This window comes from Myxocyprinus asiaticus, chromosome 24 (assembly GCF_019703515.2).
Source record: "Myxocyprinus asiaticus isolate MX2 ecotype Aquarium Trade chromosome 24, UBuf_Myxa_2, whole genome shotgun sequence".
NCBI lineage: Eukaryota > Metazoa > Chordata > Actinopteri > Cypriniformes > Catostomidae > Myxocyprinus > Myxocyprinus asiaticus.
In genome coordinates, this window is record NC_059367.1 from 42,902,872 (window position 1) to 42,925,113 (window position 22,242).

At 39.1% G+C, this 22,242-nt stretch overlaps 1 protein-coding gene across 1 annotated transcript in view; it reads right to left on the reverse strand.

Annotated features, from left to right (window-relative positions):
• LOC127414601 (cyclin-dependent kinase 11B-like) overlaps window positions 1-22,242 on the reverse strand; it is a 59,106-nt gene that overhangs the window by 31,177 nt on the left and 5,687 nt on the right. The window contains exons 4-8 of the mRNA XM_051652746.1: window positions 14,035-14,162; window positions 13,512-13,653; window positions 13,066-13,205; window positions 5,073-5,213; window positions 883-978 (exon numbers count right to left, since the gene is read on the reverse strand). Of these exons, the coding sequence (XP_051508706.1) occupies window positions 883-978; window positions 5,073-5,213; window positions 13,066-13,205; window positions 13,512-13,653; window positions 14,035-14,162 (647 nt within the window). The remainder of the gene's footprint in view (window positions 1-882; window positions 979-5,072; window positions 5,214-13,065; window positions 13,206-13,511; window positions 13,654-14,034; window positions 14,163-22,242) is intronic.

Consider the following 22,242-nt stretch of genomic DNA (forward strand, 5'->3'; position numbering starts at 1 on the left):
GCATCCGACGCTTTGCATTGCACTTGGTGATGTATGGCTTGGATGCAGCTGCTCAGCCATGGAAACCCATTCCATGAAGCTCTCTACGCACTGTTCTTGAGCTAATCTGAAGGCCACATGAACTTTGGAGGTCTGTAGCGATTGACTCTGCAGAAAGTTGGCGACCTCTGCGCTCTATGTGCCTCAGCATCCGCTGACCCCACTCTGTCATTTTACGTGGCCTACCACTTCGTGGCTGAGTTGCTGTCATTCCCAATCGCTTCCACTTTGTTATAATACCACTGACAGTTGACTCTGGAATATTTATTAGCGAGGAAATTTCACAACTGGACTTGTTGCACAGGTGGCATCCTATCACAGTACCACGCTGGAATTCACTGAGCTCCTGAGAGCGGCCCATTCTTTCACAAATGTTTGTAGAAGCAGTCTGCATGCCTAGGTGCTTCATTTTATACACCTGTGGCCATGGAAGTGATTGGAACACCTGAATTCAATTATTTGGATGGGTGAGTGAATACTTTTGGCAATATAGTGTATATCAGTCAGTGTTGGTCTTGTTTGGGTTGTCTGATTTTATGTTTATATCCACATTCTTAATTCACAGATTAGGCATATCTACCTACTGTATATTACACATCACAACCGATTTAGTAGCAAGTCTCCTCTCGCAGGGATTCATATGTTTATTACATTCAGCCAGTAATCAAATCTTTAACTCAGTGACTAAATCTTTGATCCTGTGTGTGAAACTACACATCGACAAAAGTTGCATGACAGCATGAGGGTGACCGAAAACACATAATCTCCTCCACTGCTGGGGCCAGCAATCGGGCCAGTATAAAAATCCTTAGCGTTGAGCCCTGGAGAGAGAGAGAGCTGTACCCATTGATGACTCTGGTGTGCAGGTCTTCCTCTCGCTGTCACTCACATCCTGAAGATCAGACAGCAGATCTTTATCATCTGTCTTCTCCTCTCGCACTGCAAACACAACAACACAAATTCATATCAGAGTTGAAGAGTGTCATTTTTGTGCCACCAACAGCACCAAACAGAATGGCTAAAACAGGTTTGCCTAACAAAAGAATCTTCATTTGAGTTCCACAGAAGAAAGTCATGTTACATTGAGATGGCATAAGAGGAAGTAAATGATGAGAATGATCATTTTTGGGTGAACTATTCATTTAAGAGGGTTTTGAAGTAGGTGTCAAATCAAATCAATCAAATCAAATCACTTTATTGTCACACAGCCATATACACAAGTGCAATGGTGTGTGAAATTCTTGGGTGCAGTTCCGATCAACATAGCAGTCGTGACAGTGATGAGACAGTACCAATTTACAATAACATCAAATTAACACAACACAATTTAAACATCTGTTATACACATAATTACACTCAACAATATACAAATAATAACATACACTGTACAGTATACAATACACACAATATAGATACACATTATTCAATAAAAATAAAAAATAAAAATATATATATACTTTTTTATATATATATATATATATATATATATATATATATATATATATATAGAATGTACAATACTGTCGGTTGATAGTAAGTTGTTAAGAGAGAACAAAATATAATAATAATAATATAATTTATGACAGTCCGGTGTGAGATATAAGAGTAAGGGTAATAAAGTGCAGTGCTGATGTATTTTGATCGTGGGAGATCAAGAGTTCAGAAGTCTGATTGCTTGGGGGAAGAAGCTATCATGGAGTCGGCTGGTGCAGGTCCTGATGCTGCGATACCGCCTGTCTGATGGTAGCAGTGAGAACAGCCCATGGCTCGGGTGGCTGGAGTCTCTGATGATCCTCCGAGCTTTTTTCACACACCGCCTTGTATATATTTCCTGTAGGGAGGGAAGCTCACCTCCGATGATGTGTCTGGCAGTTCGCACCACCCTCTGCAGTGCTTTGCGGTTGTGGGCGGTGCTATTGCCGTACCAGGCGGAGATGCAGCCAGTCAGGATGCTCTCTACAGTGCAGGTGTAGAACCGTGTGAGGATGTGGCGGTTCATTCCAAACTTCCTCAGCCGTCTCAGGAAGAGGCGCTGATGAGCCTTCTTCACAACGACTTCAGTGTGGATGGACCATGTGAGTTCCTCAGTGATGTGGACACCCAGGAACTTGAAGCTGCTGACTCTCTCCACTGGTGCTCCATTGATGGTGATGGGACTGTGTTCTCTGTCTTTTCTTCTGAAGTCCACCACAAGCTCCTTTGTCTTACTGACGTTGAGGAAGAGGTTGTGCTCCTGACACCAGTGTGTCAGAGTGTGTACCTCCTCTCTGTAGGCTGTTTCATCATTGTCAGCGATTAGACCTACCACCGTCGTGTCATCAGCAAACTTAATGATGGCATTGGACCTGTGTGTACAAGGAATACAAGAGTGGGCTGAGAACACAGCCCTGTGGGGCTCCAGTGTTGAGGGTCAGTGATGAGGAGATGTTGCTGCCTATTCTAACCACCTGGCGTCTGCTTGACAGGAAGTCCAGGATCCAGCTGCACAGCAAGCTGTTTAAGCCCAGAGCCCGGAGTTTCTCATCTAGCTTGGAGGGCACTATGGTGTTGAATGCTGAGCTGTAGTCTACAAACAGCATTCTCACATAAGTGTTCCTTTTTTCCAAGTGGGAGAGAGCAGTGTGTATTGTAGATGCAATGGCATCATCAGTGGAGCGGTTGTTGCGGTAAGCCAACTGCAGCGGGTCAAGAGAGAGTGGCAATACAGAGCAGATGTAATCTCTGATTAGTCTCTCAAAACATTTGCTGATGATGGGGGTCAGAGCAACAGGACGCCAGTTATTCAAGCAAGTTATTTTTTATTGTTTTGGAACAGGCACAATGGTGGATGTTTTAAAGCATGTGGGGACTACAGACAAAGAGAGGGAAAGGTTGAAAATGTCCATAAAAACACCAGCCAGCTGGTTCGCGCACGCTCTGATGACACGGCCCGGAATGCCGTCTGGGCCAGTGGCTTTGCGGATATTCACCCATCGGAAGGATCGGGTTACATCCGCTACAGAGACAGAGAGTGAACTAACCTCTGTAGCTTCAGCCGCGAGAGCTCTCTCCGCGAGGGCGGTGTTATTTCCCTCGAAACGAGCGTAAAAAGTATTTAGCTCATCCGGTAGAGAGGCAGCGGTGTTCATGGTTGAGTTTTTATTCCCTTTAAAGTCCGTGATGATGTTAATTCCCTGCCACATGCTTCTAGAGTTGGTGGTGTTAAACTGTCCTTCAATCTTACTCCTGTACTGGCGTTTTGCGGTTCTGATAGTTTTTCGGAGGGCATAACTGGCTTGTTTATGCTCCTCCACGTTCCCGGAATTAAAAGCGGAGGTCCGCACATTAAGTGCCGTGCGAACATCGCTACTGATCCAAGGTTTCTGATTCGGATAGATTCGTACAGTTCTGGTCGGAACGACGTCCTCTACGCACGTTCTGATGAAACACATTACGCTATAAGTGTAAAGCTCGGTGTCGTCATCAGAGGCGGACCGGAACATCTCCCAGTCTGTGTGATCAAAACAGTCTTGTAGCGTAGAATCTGATTGGTCCAACCAGCACTGGATCGTTCTGAGGGTGGGTGCTTCCTGTTTCAATTTCTGCCTGTAAGCGGGCAGAAGCAGAATGGAAGAGTGGTCCGATTTGCCAAATGGTGGGCGGGGGAGGGATTTGTAGCCATCCCGGAATGGAGAGTAGCAATGGTCCAAAACCCGGTCCCCTCGTGTGTTGAAACTAATGTGCTGGTGATATTTTGGTGCGACTGATTATAAACTGGCTTTATTATAAGTCCCCGGTCACAATGAACGCGGCCTCAGAGTGCGCGGTTTCCTGCTCACTTATAATCCCATACAGTTCCTTGAGTGCCCGGTCTGTGTCGGCTTCTGGGGGAATGTACACAGCAGTGATAATGACCGCTGTGAATTCCCTCGGTAGCCAGAATGGTCGACACAGAAGCATAAGAAATTCCAGATCAGGAGAGCAGAAAGACTTGATAGAATGTACGTTCCTCTGATCACACCAGGATTTGTTGATCATAAAACATACACCACCACCTCTGCTTTTACCTGAGAGGTCTTTCGCTCTGTCCGCTCGGTGCACGGAGAACCCCACGGGTTCAATGGCTGAATCTGGAATCTCCGCAGACATCCAAGTTTCTGTTAGGCAGATAATGCAGCAGTCCCTTGTATCTCGTTGGAAAGAGATCCACGCTTTCAGCTCACAGAGCTTGTTATCCAGAGACTGAACATTTGCCAGTAGAATAGTGGGTAGCGGGGGTCGATTTGCGCGGCGTCTTACTCTGATGAGAACGTAGGCTCTGTTTCCCCTTTTCCTCCTGCGTTTCCGCGCAGACAAAGGGCTCCGCTTGCGTGTTTGTAAACATCAGGTCGGCATTTAGGAATGTGAAGTCCGGTTTACGGTGTGAGATTGCTGAACCAATGTCCAAAAGTGTTTGTCTGTCGTAGACAATAAGGCAGACAACATCCAAGACAAAAAACATAAGAATTGTGAACAAAACAAACAAAACATTACTATGTTGTGTCGGAGCTCGCAACGCAGCAGCCATACCTGCCATCTTGAGTTCAAAGTATGGTGTTTGAAACCAACATACAATCCTCTGCTAGAGAACACATTTGCACAATACATATGCACAACTGGACATTTGACACCAAACATTATTGTTATTGAGATATAGTTATGCATGCATTCAGCATGGATACACCAAGATTAAACAAATACAAAATTAAACTGGCATAAAGTGATGGTTTGTCCAATCTGGCTCTAGACCTAAAATTAATTTGACATCCCTGACTAAAACCATCCAAAACAAGAGTAAGTCCAACACAAGTTTATGTAACATGCAGAATTCCTTTAATCCATCCATCTATCTATCCATATCTCTCTCTATCTATATTTACAAGGCTGAAAAATATTGAGAAATATATGTTTTTAGCTTTTAAGCCAGTCCTACCACCAAATGTAATCTTTTGTGGTTAAACATGGTCCTGAAATGTATTATATGTCATACTGAAAAGAAAGATTGAGTGTGCAACCTGCTCTCTGGCGTTGTTCGCTGTTCTCTGCTTTGGGCTCTCTCGGCTGGCGAACAGGGGTACGACTGCGACTGCGGTGTCGAGACCGGCCCTTATCTGCATACTCATCACCAGGAGCCCCTCTATGGTGAGACGTGGACCCTGAACCAACACAATCATTCATACACAGTCATAAGATTAGCACAACATTGAGACACAGATCATTGAATGTCAGAGTCACACACTGCAGCATATTCTGGCCAAGAACCACCCACTTAAGACACAAAGAGACCACATGACTGACATGTACAGTGACCAAACACAACAAACTGTTTGAAGATGACATTTTAGGGCAGGTAAATCTGAAACCGGGCATAACTCTGAGAAAAAAGCCAAATATATAGTAGGGATGCACCGATATGGAATTTGATTAAGTTTTATTTTTTCTCCCCTTTTCTCCCCAATTTGGAATGCCCAATTCCCAATGTGCTTTAAGTCCTCATGGTGGCGTAGTGATTCGCCTCAATCAGGGTGGTGGAGGACGAATCTCAGCTGCCTCCGCGTCTGAGACCGTCAATTCGCACATAGTGCATGGAGGCCCACGCCATCCACCGTGCCATCTACGCACAACTCACCACGCGCCACACCGAGAGCGAATAACATTATAGGGACCACAAGGAGGTTACCGTGTGTGACTCTACCCTCCCTAGCAACCGGGCCAATTTGGTTGCTTAGGAGACCTGCCTGGAGTCACTTAGCACGCCCTGGATTCGAACTCGCAAAATCCAGGGGTGATAGTCAGCGTCTTTACCACTGAGCTACCCAGGCCCAATTTTTTATTTTTTAACCTGGAACTGCTAGCTAATTAATTAAAAGCTAATCATTTGAAAAATGTGTCATTTAAAAGCTTAGAATTTGGATTTGCTGCCATTTAAGATTTGGCAGATGTAACATGAAACTGAAATGTGCCTATATTACAGATGTACACTACGGTTCAAAAGTTCTGAAACACTCCACTGAAATGTTTCTCATGATCTTAAAAATCTTTTGCTCTGAAGGCGTATGCTTAAATGTTTGAAATGGATGACTTGGACTGAATAATAAAGAGGAGCAGCCACTAAGTGCCCAGCATATAGATGGGAACTCCTTCAATACTGTTTAAAAAGCATCCCAGGGTGATACCTCAAGATGTTGGTTGAGAAAATGTCAAGAGTACATGTCTGCAAATTCTAGGTAAAGGGTGACTACTTTGAAGATGCTAAAATATAACACAGTTTTGATTTATTTTGGATTTTGTTTAGTCACAACATAATTCCCATAGTTCCATTTCTATTATTCCATAGTTGTGATGACTTTACTATTATTCTAAATTGTGAAAAAAATAAAAAAATAAATAAAGAATGAGTAAGTGACCCTAAACTTTTGAACAGTAGTGTATGCTGATTTGAATGACAAATAAATGACAATACACTTGCATAAACTGCATGGTGCCCATTTCTATGAGTGTTTAAGGCAATCCTGATGACTTGCTAACAGATATAATAATAAACGTAATATTTAATATTTATTCTAGCAGTCAGACTGCGAGTGCAGTGGTGGTTTGTGTGTGTTATGTACGTGCAGCATTGCGTTTATGCATGTCTCATTCACAGTCGCTTGTTACAGCGCTCATCTGTAACAGTTCCACTGTATAACTTCTGAAATGTGAACACAACAATCATATAATGGGAATTGGTAAAACATCATACAGAGTCAATGTTAAAAAAAGTCTCAACTCTAATATACAACAAGCAGATTCATTTCCCTCAAAACTAGTGTTTTATCCATCTCGAGTCACTCTGTGAGAATTATTTCAAGATCTATGCACCGTGTTAGGTTGTGTTTGGACTTGTTTTAATCATGTTCCTTTGCTGTAAGCAAAGACATGCTTATTTTCTATATTCTGTTTATGTTTCATGAAGTAAAATGTGGAAATTATTGCCCCCAAATAACAAACATGTTTTTATCACATTTTAATTTATTAAGCCATAAACCTTAAACAGAATATGGAAAATAGCATATATTTACTTACAGCAAAGGATTGCAATTAAAACGAGCCTACACACAACATAATACGGTGCAGACATGTTGAAATAATCCTTGAGCTTGTCTTACAACACTAGTCTGACTCTCACTGTCAGACACACTGTGTCGCTTGAGACTGTCTGAGTCCCTGTCTGAAGTAGAGAAACCGCAGGCAGTCAGAGATTTACAGCCACAAGCAAAAAAAATCTGTAACAAATTATCGGTGAAAATATCGCCATCAGCACAATAATATTTAGATTTTCCTGCTTATTGGATGCCGATATATCATGCATCCCTAGTCTAAAGTAATGGTAGACCTGTCGTATCCATTGCAATTACAATTGCACAAAGAGCCACATGATAAGATGTGCAGATTGACTGTCTCAGAAGCGGAGGCAAGTGAGACTTGTGCGTCACCACAAGGATCTACTAAGTAGTGGGAATTGGGCAATCCAAAATATATATATATATATATTTTTTTTTTTACTGAGAGTTTACTTGCTTTTAGATAGGTAAACATCACTCTTATTTACATATTTTAGTAGGATTATTCAAGAGTTTTAACCACCACACATCAATGTTTGTATTGTAATACACATGTAAATTTAAGAGGTGAAACTCGTGATATGGCTGATACGAGTTATTCTTCAAAAATAATTTAACACTGTGTCCGCATAATAGGAGATGCTGTAAAAATATGAACTGCAAGTCAGTATTAGGGTTGCGTGGTATACTGGTACTAGCGAAATATCGCAACACCAAAAATTTCAAACGGTACGATATCATCTTGTTAATTTAGGTACCATATTAAAGTATGCTGCCATTAGCAAAATGAAGTTTTGAAATGAAATCAAAGGCCATTTGAAAATAATAATAAAAAAGCCTATATATGGTCAAGCGTGATCATTAAACAGTAGATGATGTCATTTCATGAAATAATATAGTCACATGCGCTGCGCACCACAGTATGAATATGAGGCGCATTCCTGCCCTGTCATCTCCTTCACACACACACACACACACACAGGCACGCACGCAACACACACAACTAATGCTTGACTTTCATGCAGTGTGTCCAATAGTATCCATCTGCAGAGCCACGGATCATTGTGTTGAGTGTATAAATGGCTGTGAACTCTCAAATGAACTCTTTCTTCATTGCAGCTCGGAGATTTCAGTCCAAGAGTCGCGGGAAGCTTGATATAACGAACCCTTCACAAACAGGAAGAACTTCAAAGATCTTTCAAAATAAAAGTCCAGCTGAAATGAGAGCTTTAACTGGATGCGTGAAATTTAAGATATTTTGTCAGAAACACATTACTACTGTATAAAAGTGTAATATTCAAAGCAGTCGAAATAATACCCATAGTAACAATAATATAATATTAAATGGTTATATTATTAGTATTATTATCTGTAAGCAGTATCACATAAGCAAGTGTACTGAATATCAGCATGTTGTGATTCAGCAATGGCAGCCTTTTGCCTCAGGTAATCAGATTCAGTTTTTTTTACCATATATATATATATATATATAGCTGAAAAGCGTTATGCTTTACAGTATTTATTTGATTAAACAAAATTTGATCATAACATTTAATTAAAACATTTAACAAGTAATCCAGAAATATTTAAACAGAAAAGGCATAATTTGTATCCTGAGTTTTTTTATTTGCTGTCTAAGTATTGAGTTAGTATCGATACCAGGGCTGGTATTGTACCAAAACCAAAATTGTGGTATCGGAGCAACATTAGTCAGTATTTCCACTGAAAGACCACTACAACATTTAGAATGTGAAAATATCACCTGGGGGAATTTTTTTTCCACTAAAACAACCAACTGAAGATGCATACTTTTTATATTATTATCTACAGCCACAGTGGACAATACAAGTAAACCGTAATTCTACAATAGTAGGTGTGTGCACTATAAGGCTGTCATATAAAAACTCAAAACAAGGATTCAATAATGATGAGGATAAAATATACTTTATTAAACATGTAAATAATATGCAAAATATGCAATTTAACAGTTACAATAATAAATGTTTCCTTATTACTTTGGAAGTAAAATTATAATAGAGAGATGGATACATGCTAAACAAACTAATACATTCATTACTGTGCAATGAATTTGGTAAATTATAAACAACTTGAGATGAGAATAAATTCATGAGAAATATATAAAGTGGCTTTTAGATGTAATTTTAAATGGTCCACTCTGCTTAAACACACTATCTGCTAAAAAGGCAATGAAAAGTGACTCAACTTGTGCATTTCTGCAACTGGGGTAAAAGAAATGAGATAAAAAGTGGTGCACACACACACACTAGGGAACCTCGAAACTGTAGCAATGTTATAAAATACTCAGAAGTCATGAATATTAGTAAACATGTTACAGTAACTTCACCAGAAAACCAAATCTATTAAACACATAGTGATCTGTAAAAACACGAGTAATGTTTGATTAAGTAAAGCATGACATATAAGCTTCAACAACCCTTCCAGAAAACATATCCAAGCATTATAGCAGGTAAACAACTTTGCCAAACAGTTAACAGTTCAAAATTCATCTGGAGACTGATGTCTTGTCTCTGATGTCCTGGACAGTGACTGACTGAACAGCCGACACATACGAGACCTTTCTTTTCTGTGTTTACGGAAATGACATACACACGCCAGGACGAATGACTTAAGCCTGGGATTTCGTGCCAAATCCGGCATCTCAAAATAAAAATCATTACTGTAGGCTTACTGTAGTGAATCGGGGTAAGACAAGAACAGGGTTTTAAACACTGATTTTTATGTACTAAATCAATAATGAACTATTGTTAATTGTAACCAAAAAAAATCTTACATAGTGCAGCTTTAATGAATTAATAGAATACAAGTTTCACTCAGACTAAAATGTGTATATTTGTATGTGCAAGCATACAAAATTGGGTTTTGCCAATACCGATATCTAAGGTGGGGAAAACAGGCCGATAGCCAATTAATCGGCCGAGAGTTATTAAAATGTATAATATGAATGAAAACTTTCCACTCAGTATCAAATAGTGCTGAACTTTAGTATCACTTTCAATGGCAATACTTTATATATTTCTCCCACACTGGTACCTTCTTCAAAGCCTTTGCCATCTGAAATTAATGAAAATATTCATTCAAATGTGTTTGTTGTTCAGCAGTAACATAAAACACTGCCTTACAAAGCCAAATAGTGACTGTACGCTTCATCACTACTGACAATATTTATTATTTTATTTTATTGTCATATTAAATCTACTGTATGAATGATGTACAAGGAGAGAGAAAAAGGGACAGAAATAAAATCAACTCAAGTCTTGTCTTTTTAAAAGGTAATTTTAGAATAATATTGTATATATTATATGTGCCCTCACATGAATACATTGTATTATATAACAATGTGCCCTCTCATGAATATCAAATATATATTTCAGCTGATATATTTTACCATGCTCTTACGTTGTTTTGTTTTTGAAAATGAGTTGGAGAGAATAACAGACAAGGTATGGGATGATAATGTGGTAAACGGTAGCTCATCTTGTGCTCGTTTGGAAATGGTGCAGCTTAAAGTGCTGAACCGTGTTTATCTGTCTGAAGTAAAACTTTTCTTAAGGTAACCTTACACATTTGTTTTGGGCATGTCCTGCACTCAAACACTTTTGGACCACAATATTTAACACACTGTCTAAAGCCTTAAGTATTATATTAACACCCAATGCATTAACTGCAATTTTGGGGGTCGTTGATTGCACTGAACCTAAGCAATGTAAATATTTTGGTAAAATTGCTTCCCTGTTAGCTAGATGAAGAATTTTATTGGACTGGAAATATTCTATCCTACAAAAAAACATTATTGTGGCTAAGTGACCTTGGAGATAATAAAATACACAATTAGAGGAACTTCTGTGTAATCTCATGTGTAGATGGTCTTAAAAGTCTTCATAAGGATATATGAGGCAGTGGCCATTACTGTCTGTTTCTCAAGGAATTATAATGCATAACATTTGAGCATTTGTCTGTTCTTGTTTTTTTGTTGCTATGTTTTTTTTATTCCTGGAAATATGGTAATATTTTTGGATTTAGACTTTTGCGACAACGTTCTAGATGTTATTTATAATTCCTTATGTAATTTACTCAGTGTGATAGCTTCTTGATACTCAAATATTTCTAGCAGTTGACACATTTCTAACTGCATATCAATTTAGCCAGTGTATCAATCGCCCACCGCTAAACGCCATTTTTGTCCGATACAGTCACTGATACAGTTGAAGTCAGAAGTTTACATACACCTTAGTCAAATACATTTAAACTCAGTTTTTCACAATTCCTGACATTTAATCACAGAAAACATTCCCTGTCTTAGGTCAGTTAGAATCACTACTTTATTTTAAGAATGTGAAATGTCAGAATAATAGTAGAGAGAATGATTTATTTCAGCTTTTATTTCTTTCATCACATTCCCAGTGGGTCAGAAGTTTACAAACACTTTGTTAGTATTTAGTAGCATTGCCTTTAAATTGTTTAACTTGGGTCAAATATTTTGGGTAGCCTTCCACAAGCTTCTCACAATAAGTTGCTGGAATTTTGGCCCATTCCTCCAGACAGAACTGGTGTAACTAGGTCAGGTTTGTAGGCCTCCTTGCTCGCACACGCTTTTTATTTCTGTCCACAAATGTCAGATTGAGGTCAGGGCTTGTGATGGCCACTCCAATACCTTGACTTTGTTGTCCTTAAGCCATTTTGCCACAACTTTGGAGGTATGCTGGGGGGTATTGTCCATTTGGAAGACCCATATGCGACGAGCTTTAACTTCCTAGCTGAAGTCTTGAGATGTTGCTTCAACATATCCACATAATTTTCCTTCCTCATGATGCCATCTATTTTGTGAAATGCACCAGTCCCTCCTGCAGCAAAGCACCCCCACAACATGTGCACTTGCAAACTGTAGTCTGGCTTTTTTATGGTGGTTTTGGAGCAGTTGCTCCTTCCTTGCTGAGCAGCCTTTCAGGTTATGTTGATACAGGACTCGTTTTACTGTGGATATAGATACTTGTCTACTTGTTTCCTCTAGAATCTTCACAAGGTCCTTTGCGGTTGTTCTGGGATTGATTTGCACTTTTTGCACCAAACTACGTTCATCTCTAAGAGACAGAATGCGTCTCCTTCCGGAGCGGTATGATGGCTGCGTGGTCCCATGATGTTTATACTTGCCTACTATTGTTTGTACAGATGAATGTGGTACCTTCAGGCATTTGGAAATTGCTCCCAAGTTTGAACCAGACTTGTGGAGGTCCACAATTTTTTTTCTGAGGTCTTGGCTGATTTCTTTTGATTTTCCCATGATGTCAAGAAAAGAAGCACTGAGTTTGAAGGTAGGCCTTAAAATACATCCACAGGTACACCTCCAATTCAGTACACCTCCTATCAGAAGCTAATTGGCTAATTGTCTAAAGGCTTGATATCATTTTCTGGAATTTTCCAAGCTGCTTAAAGGCACAGTTTACTTAGTGTATGTAAACGTCTGACCCACTAGAATTGTGATATAGTCAATTAAAAGTGAAACAATCTGTCTTTAAACAATTGTTGGAAAAATTACTCATGTCATGCACAAAGCAGATGTCCTAAACGACTTGCCAAAACTATAGTTTGCTAATATGAAATCTGTGCGGTGGTTAAAAAAAATTTGTTTTAATGACTTCAACCTAAGTGTATGTAAACTTCTGACTTCAACTGTATATCCATACTTTCAAAAATTCAATTCAAATGAATTATTCTTAATTAGTTCTTCTTCCGAAGCACTCGTTGACTGGTACTTGGAAGACTTGAGTACTTTTGTGTGCAGATGGTCAATTGGCAAATCATCAGAGGTTAAACTGAGGCTGATATTACTGCACAACGTGTGATATGAGCGTGTTTATTGATGTACCTTCTCTGCGGGTGTCTCTCTCTTTGCGACGCTCCTCTGTTCTCCTCTCTCTCTCCTTCAGCTCTCGCTGCTCTCGCTGCTGCTGTTCACGGAGTTTGCGCTCTCTTTCCCGCTGACGCTCAAGTTGCTCCAGTCGATCTCTACAGGATCACACAAACACCCAGAAATCACACCTTGTTCATGAATAATTTAATTTAGTGCTACATGGTAAATTTAATATGGTATTACTGCATTTACTGACTGTATTTGCATGACAAGATACAACAGGAATTAGTAACAGATACACTTTTGATCAGGCATTACAAACAACTAACCATTTCTTCATGTCATCAAGCTGAACATTTGAAAATATGGTTAGAGGTAATTTACATTCTGTCTGCTCTCCACATGTAACCTGCTGAGACTGTGTGTGTGTGTGTGTGTGTGTGTGTGTGTGTGTGTGTTACCTTTCTCTGCGGGAATGAGCTCTGGCCTGATCTCTCTGTTTCTGATGTTCATAATCTCTGCGAGTTTTGCTGTCGTCCTGCCATGGTCTCTTCCGTCTCTCGTTTTCCCGCTCCGTTTCTTTTGCGCGCATATGTTTCCCCGCTGTAAAGACAATTTCAGGTCAATCCATTGAAGACATTACAATACAATAAGTACTACCTTTAAAGCTAAAAAAAAACAAAAAAAAAAACACTTAGGGAAAGTGAGCCACTTAAACTCACATACTATATAGGCCTACTTGTGGTTTCATTTTGAAATATCAAAAAAGCAAATGCACACATTTGTTAATATAATTTTCCTTTTTATTTGGAGCCAATCAAATGTTCAAACATCTGTTTATTTTCTTTAAGGAGCATAATGCTTCATCAATCGATACATTACTGATTAATATTGTGTATATTATACAGTATTTCACATAGTTGGCACTATTAATGAAGTACTCATTTTTTCAAATCAGAAAACATCACCATTAACATAATTTACCTCCTTCTGCAGAATGGCTTCTGTGTCTCCTCTTATCTTTTCTTTTCTCCTCTTTTCTGTGGTGTGATTTGTCTTTTCTGGCCATCTGCTGTGGAGGTTTAATTGCCAGAGATTCATCCTCCTCTCCTCTGCAGAAATACAGTCAATATCAGATGGCATAATCAAACACAGCAAACGGCAGCAACAACGGACGGGAATCAGAAGGATTTGAATGATTCTGATTCCTCTGAATGATTCTGGTACAGCTAATGATTCTTTAAGCACTTTTGAGGAGAAAATAATAAGAAATATGAAGTGCAGTTTTCATTTCTTCTACTGCCCTCAGCAGTCTGTTGCTAAATGATGAGAATTTCAGATTTCAACAGCAGATATAACAATTTGAAATCAATTCAAAAGAGTCATAAGACAATAAAACACTTATTTGGAGATGTTAACAGATATGTAAATGTGTTGCATATAATGTAAAACAATGATATCAGACATTATTTTTTATATTAATGGGGAAGCAGTTTTAGATTTATTTTTTTTATTTTTTTTGCCATTTCCTTCTTCTGGTTTAAAAACCAAAGTTGAAGTAATGAATGAATGTGACGTTTTACTGGCCTGTCATCACGATTCATTTGATTTGAAGCATTTTAAATCATTTATTGACCAACACAAACAATTCGCAATTTCAGGATCGATGCATATGAATCAGCATGCTTGACAATGAATGCGTCGTAACACCCCTATTGTCATATGACCAGCCAGTCAGTAATTACACTTAACTTTCACGAACCTAAAGTACACATAACACTGGAACAATCCATGGTTCATTTCACATCAGACTTGCCAAAAGTAATGACTTGTGGTTCAGTAAGTAAGTCAGATTCAGTTACCGCTCAGACTTATTCAAACACGTTTTTGATTCACTCAAAAGAACCAGCTCATAAGAGTCATTCGTTCAGGAATCAAACTGCACTCGTCATGTTGTATGTTTGTGCTATAGACTGAGTAACAGGCTGTTGTATTATTCCTCTTTTGTAAGTCGATTTGGATAAAGTGTCGGCCAAATGAATAAACGTAAATGGAAAGGTGCAGCACCGCCCTGGAATATTAGCGCAGGAAACACTGCATTTTAGTATGATGTTCTGTCCACACTGGCAGAAGAATGCACATTTGAGAACCATCACTGGAACAGAAAGTCAAGAAAAACATTCAGTTTCAGGATTTTTTGAAAAAGTTGAACCGCTTCTGAATGAGTACATTTTATTTATATAGCACCTTTCAAGAACAGACGTCACAAAGTGCTTCACAATAAAAGACTAAAAAGCAAATAAGAAACAGAGTAACAGACATACATGCAAACAACCAGATAAAAGCATGAGGCAAGACAAAACACAAACTAAAAACAAACAAATTTAAACAAAAGCAAGTCTAAACAAGTGGATCTTAGGGTGTGTTCACACTTGGCAGGTTTGTTTTGAGTAAAAAGAACTCTGGTGCGAATGCTCCATTTGTGCGGTTCGTTTGAACAAGTGTGAACGCTACCATCCGAACCTTGGTGCGCATCAAACAAGCGGACCGAGACCGCCTGAATAGTGGGTCTCGGTCCGCTTCCAAATGAACTCTGGTGCGGTTCGATTGATATATGAACGCAACATGGACCAAAGACATCTAAACAGACCAAAAACAGGAAGCAATTTGCCTAATACTGGCCTCAGGCATACCTGGTCCTTCTCATCGTAGGAGCTATGTTGCCCATTACAGTTCGGTACAGGCATCGGAACCGCCGTCAGCCGTCCTTGCAGAATATCTTCGTTTGTGTGTGCAACGGAGGAATTCCTGGCGCTGTTTTGACTCCTTTACACATTTTATTAGCTCTTCGTTTGTTCTCAGCTGGTAAAAATACCATAAGATATACATATATAAATCTAACGAGTGCATTTCGCCCAGCAGCCAGCATTGTTTTGGATGATCGGCAAGTTCTGTAAAAAAAAAATACGTCATAGAAGCTGTCCGATCAGGTTGTAACTTTTTCCTGATGCCTTTGGTTTTGTATCGTTAGGTTCAGTGTTAAAAATGCCAGTGCGAACGCTAAACGAACCAGGACTAAATGTATCATTTATCCGGACCAAGACAACCAAACTACAAGTGTGAACACACCCTTAAGCTGCTTTTTAAAAGTGTCCACAGATCTTAAGTCCAATGGGAGAGAGTTCCAAAGTTTAGGAGCTACAACCTCAAAGGCACAGTCTCCTTTTGTCTTAAGCCTGGAGCGAGGAACAACCAACACACCCTGATCAGAGGACCTCAGATTCCTACTGGTATTATATGGCTGCAGTGGCTCTTCTACATAGTCAGGTGCCTGACCATGTAAGGCTCTAAACCTAATCACAAGAATCTTGAACTGGATTCTAAATTTGATAGGAAGCCAGTGTAAAGAAATCAGAATTGGTGTTACATGAGACCTTCTAGATCAGGGGTGTCAAACTCAGTTCCTGGAGGGCCGCAATCCTGCAGAGTTTAGTTCCAGCCCTGCTCCAAAATGCCTCCTTGTAATCTTCAAGCACTCCTGAAGACCTTGATTAGATGCTTCAGGCGTGTTTAATTAGGGTTGGCACTAAACTCTGCTGGACTGTGGCCCTCCAGGAACCGAGTTTGACACCCCTGTTCTAGATGACTTGGTCAGAAGCTTGGCAACAGCATTCTGGACCAATTGTAATAGATTCAGGGATGTATTGCTAAGACAGGTGAAAAGACCCATAGAGACACCTAGATTACAAAGGGTAGGTTAAACAGAAGAAGATAAAAAGCCAAGACATCACTTTCGGGACAATGCCAGCAGGGGCAGAAATTAGGACTTCTGTTTTGTCAGTATTTAGCTGTAGAAAATTATCTGCCATCAAATCTTTTATAGAGGTGATGCAATTCAAAAGATCAGACAGTTTTTAAACATTTTGAGGCTTAAATGAAATGTATAATTGAATATTATCTGTATAACAATGGTAAGAGATACCTTTAAAATGTTGTATTATTTGCCCGAGAGGAAGCAAGTACAATGCAAACAGCATCGGGCCCAGAACAGAACATTGGGGAACACTATAAGACAGAGATTCAGTTGATGAGGCATAATTATGATCAGTGACTGAGAAAGTCCTGTCTGATAATTACAAGAACCACTTCGAGGCTGTTCCAGAGATACCGACCCACTGACTGAGTCTCACAATATATACCATGTAGGGCTGCAACTAACGAATATTTTGATACTCCAGCTCCGCTGTATTTCACAACAAGAGTTCTTCTGTATTTACTTTGCGATCTACATTACCTGAAGCTGTGAAAGTTTAGAGTGCATCTGGACTGTGATCTTGGACTGTGATCTGTGTAATTCTTCCTCTCCTCAGTCAGTCTTGAACTGCAGTGCTGCTCTCATGCTTCAGAGTTTAATGTGATCTCATGTTACGTTAAATGACATCAAACGACTATTCGACAAGGAAAATTTTTGTTGACTATTTTTTTTATTGTCGACGTTGTCCATAACGTCGACTAATCGTTTCAGCCCTAATACCATGATCCACAGTATCAAAAGAGGCACTGAGATCTAGTAGTACCAATTCAGAACATTCTCCTGCATCACCCTGCATTAACAGATCATTTGAGGCTCTGAGAAGAGCAGTTTCTGTTGAATGCAACCGACGGAAACCAGACTGAAACTTATCGAAAACGTTGTGTTCATCCAAGACAGCTGAAAGCTGGTTAGCAACCACTTTTTCTTTTTTATCTTAGCTATAAAAGTTAACTTAGAAATAGGCCTGCAGTTCTGGGGCAAGGAAGGGTAAAGATTTGTTTTTTTCAGTGGCTGAACAGCAGCTAATTTAAAATAGCCTGGGACATGACCAGATGTCAACGAGTTATTGATTACATAGAGCACAGAAGGACCAATGGAATCAATAACATTTTTAAACAAAGCAGTGGGTACAATGTCAAAAGGACTAGAGTAGGTTTTTATTGTGCTAACCAGTTGGTAAGCTCTTGTAGTGAGATTGGAGAAAAACTCTCCAGGATTGTTGGCCGGGAAGGGCATGGTATTTTGGGGGAAAAAGATTGAATGATGTTTGCTCCTATGTCATTTATCTTACCAACAAATAAAGTTGTTGCACTCATCAACTGAAGAAATTGGAGCAGCACGTAATGCAGAAGAGACAGTATCTCTAATAGTGTCAAACAGGATTTTGGGATTACATCTACTATTTGATACAAGGTTAGAGAAGTATGTAACTGGCATCCTTAACCATATTAATAAAATCCGTTAAAAGTTATTTTAAATACTGATAGTGAACTTGTAGATAGGTGGATTTCCACAAATGCTCAATTTTGTGACAGGTTCGTTTAAAAGAAGGAATACTATCGTTCATCCTTTCTTTCTTTCCTTTAACACCATGCCAGCTTCTATGGCTATATTCATGGCGAGAGCCAGTTTAGTTATTCAAGAGTAAAACTAAAAAAGGTGTTTAAGATTCATTTTTTCTAAAAACCTTAAAACTAAATTTGGATTTACTTGATTAAAAACCTTTTCAAAAGTGTCAACAGAATAATACAAGTGTGCAGAAGTGTTAAAGTCCAGTAAGACATGTTTAATGGATAGTGGGATCTGACAGGATGGGCACGTTAGTGAATTTTCTCCAGATAGTAAAAATTGGTGTGTGAGCCTTGCGTGTCCTATCCGGCATCAAGTGTAAGTGACTTGATCCCAACGATTATTAAAAGGGAATACGTGTCTTGTCCCAACAACAGAATTTATTTCCCGTAATTTGTTGGTTAATCATTGATCCCATTCTGACTGCCATTTGTTTTTAGTGTAAATGTTTAAAGTTGGTTTTAGGTCTGTGAATGGAATAGAGCATTTTACTGGTTCTGAGGATAATGCTTCTTTGGCAGCTCTATCTGCTTGTTCATTTCCAGAGATTCCTGAGTGGCCAGGTACCCAGCAGAAAATAATACTAAAATTCTTTGATTCCAGAGATGACACTTTGTTTAAAATCTTCACAATTGTTGGGTGATCGGTTCTTATAGACTCCAATGCTTCCAGACATGATTTAGAATCAGTTATCATTAAAAAGGATTTCTGTGGAACAGTCTCAATGAACTTCAGTACTAGTTAAAGAATTTGCCTCTGCAGTAAAAACTGAACTTTGGTCAGGGATGTGTATGCCTTGACACATCTGACTTGTTGCAAAGGCTGCTGCCACTTGATTTCCAGATTTGGATCCATCTGTGTATACTGGGATATGTTGTGGGAACACTGCTCTTATATCCAGGAATTGTTGGTAAAATTCATTCGGATGAGTTTTTGATTTTTTGGTTTCTTGTTAAATCCAGATGGATTTTGGGCTTTTTGAGATCCCATGGAGGGATTTCGCAAAAAAAGTGTCTGCTCCAGAATGTTTAGATCCACTTTCAGATTCTCCAGATGGGTTTTTACATGTAGGCCAAATGGACAAATGTGACTTGGTTTTCTTTCATATAGTATTGAAAAAACTGCTGGATAGGCTGGATTTTCTTAATTTGTTTTCAGTTTGATTGCATATTGTAGGGTCAGCTTTAGGCATCTGATTTCCAAGGAAGGTTCATTTGCTTCCACATATAAACTTTGAATTGGTGATGTTTTCTATGCTCTTAAGGCCAGTCGAATACCTTGGTGGCGAACAGTATCTAGAAGTCGTATATATGATCTCCTGGCTGATCCATAAATGATGCTTCCATAGTCCAGCTTTGAGCAAATCAAGGTTCTGTACAGATTCATAAGAGTTGAACTGTCTGCTCCCCATTTGGTTTTGGATAAAACTTTTAAAACGTTCATAGCTTTAAAACATTTCTTTTCCAATAATTTAATACGAGGAATAAAAGACAGCTTGCTATCAAAGTTGATACCAAGGAACCTGTTCTCTTTAATGACTTTGATGGGAACTCCGTCCATAAACAGCTCTGGTTCATTGTGCAACGAATGGAGCTGACAGAAATGCATACAGACAGTTTTTGTTTGTGAGAACCTGAAACAATTCTGAGTTGACCAGGAGTGCATTTTGTTTATCTTCAGTTGGATTTTTCACTCGACAGTATGCATGTACTTGCTTCTGTAGCAAATGCAGAGGTCATCTACATATAAACTACAATGAACATCAGAAACAATGACTTTTGCAATGCTGTCTATTTTAATACTAAAGAGAGTTACTGATAGAATACTACCATGAGGTACTCCAAGTTCTTGTTTATGTAGATTGGACAAGGTACAACATGCTCCTTTCTAATAAAAGCATCACGAATATAGCTTTCAAGACAAATAAGATGATCTGAAGTGCTTCTACCTTTCCTGAAACCACATTGGGCATTGCTTACGTGATGTTCAGATTCCAGTACCCAGACCTGGCGATCATTGACCATCCTCTCCATTGTTTTACATAAGCAGCTGGTTAAGGCTATAGGACGATAATTTATGGGATCACTATGGTCTTTTACTGGCTTTGGAATGGGTATTATTTCTGCTTCATGCCAAGCGGGTGTGATTTTTCCAGATATCCAGATGGAGTTGAAAATTCTAAGGAGCATTTTCAGAAAGAGGTGGGGTATATTCTTTAAGAATTGATAGTGGACTTTATCTGGTCCAACAGCTGTGTCGTGGGATTTTTTTATAGCTCGCTGTAGCTCTTCCATTGAGAAAGGTTGGTTGTAGGGCTCTGCATTGCTAGAGACAAAGTTAATCTTCTCTTTTTCTTGTTGAGCATGAAATATTCGAAAAGCAGGAAGACAGTTCTCAATAGATGAATTGCTTTCGAAAGTTCTTGCTAAAATGTTTGCAATTTCTTGTTTTGACATCAGGAGTGTACCATGCTGTTTGATGTGCCATTGTTTTTTCCCTTCATTACCCGTATCAAGTTCAATATTTGGTTTGATGAAGTACTTGTTGTCAAGTTGGAAACGAATCTTCTCCAGCTTTCCTTTTTAACTTCATTTATGATTCTTCTTGCTCGTGCTCTACACATCTTGAGTTTTTAATAAGATTTTCAGTTGACGGGTGTCTAAAGAAAATCCTTTCAGCTTTCTTCCTCTCTTTTATGGTTTCCTTACATTTATTATCAAACCATGGAAGTCGCCTACGTTTCATGTTTAAAGATGTTCTTGGGATTGTATCATTAGCTATAGCTATAAGCGTTTTAGTAAAATTCTGCATAGCATCAGGGCTGTCTTCTGAAAACTGTGTAAGCCTCTCATAACAGAGGGTTTGAAAATGAAACCAATTAGCATTTTTAATTTGCCATCTTTGTACATTTGTTTCTACCTCTCTTCCTTTGATGGTTACAATGATTGGGAAGTGGTCACTACCACAGAGGTCATGCCAGATAGGTCCAAGTACAATCCAGGCTGACAAATTGTTAAGTCGATCGCAGAGTATGTTCCATGTCCCAGGTGTAAGTAGGTATTTAATCCATTATTTAAAAAGGCATAAAATATGGTTATCTATAAAATCTTCAATCTTCTTACCTTTTGTATTGCAATGATTGCTGCCCCACAGAAAGTTGTGACTATTAAAATCGCCCATGAAAATAAGGGGTGGGGTGAGCTGAGCAACAAGGTGATCTAGATCCATGTGTGTCAAGTTTGAATTTGGAGGAATGTAGATAGAAACAGCTGTGATGGTTTTCTGCAGAGTCGGTCGTACTGCTGTCCCTGTAGGTTGCTTTTAATATTTATATGACTGTGGATCACATAATTTCTTATTAAAATGGCTGTACCACCGGAAGCCTGCTTGTCATTGGGACCGAAGGTATTAAAATGTTTTACATTTTTAAAGGAGGGAGTACAATCTGATGGTAATTGTGTTTCCTGAAGACATATGGCTATAGGATTGGTGACTGCAATTAAACGTTGTAGTTCTGTAAAATTAGCCCTGATACCACAACAGTTCCATTGGATGATTGCATTCTCCATTACCTGTTAGGAAGAATAGGGACAGTTGGTCTGATATTGCCTTTAGGGGACGGACTTCTACAATGATGTTCCCTCTCTTTCATTTCCACATCTCTAGTTTGCCTGGTCTTTGAAGTTTCGTCCTGGGGTGTTTTTGATTGTGAAGAGCTTGCCTTTCTATTGTTCTTATTTGCTTTTTGGTTCTCTGTTATTGAGCTCTGATCGGAATGGATGTCATTTAGAAGAGTTTCACTCTGAGTT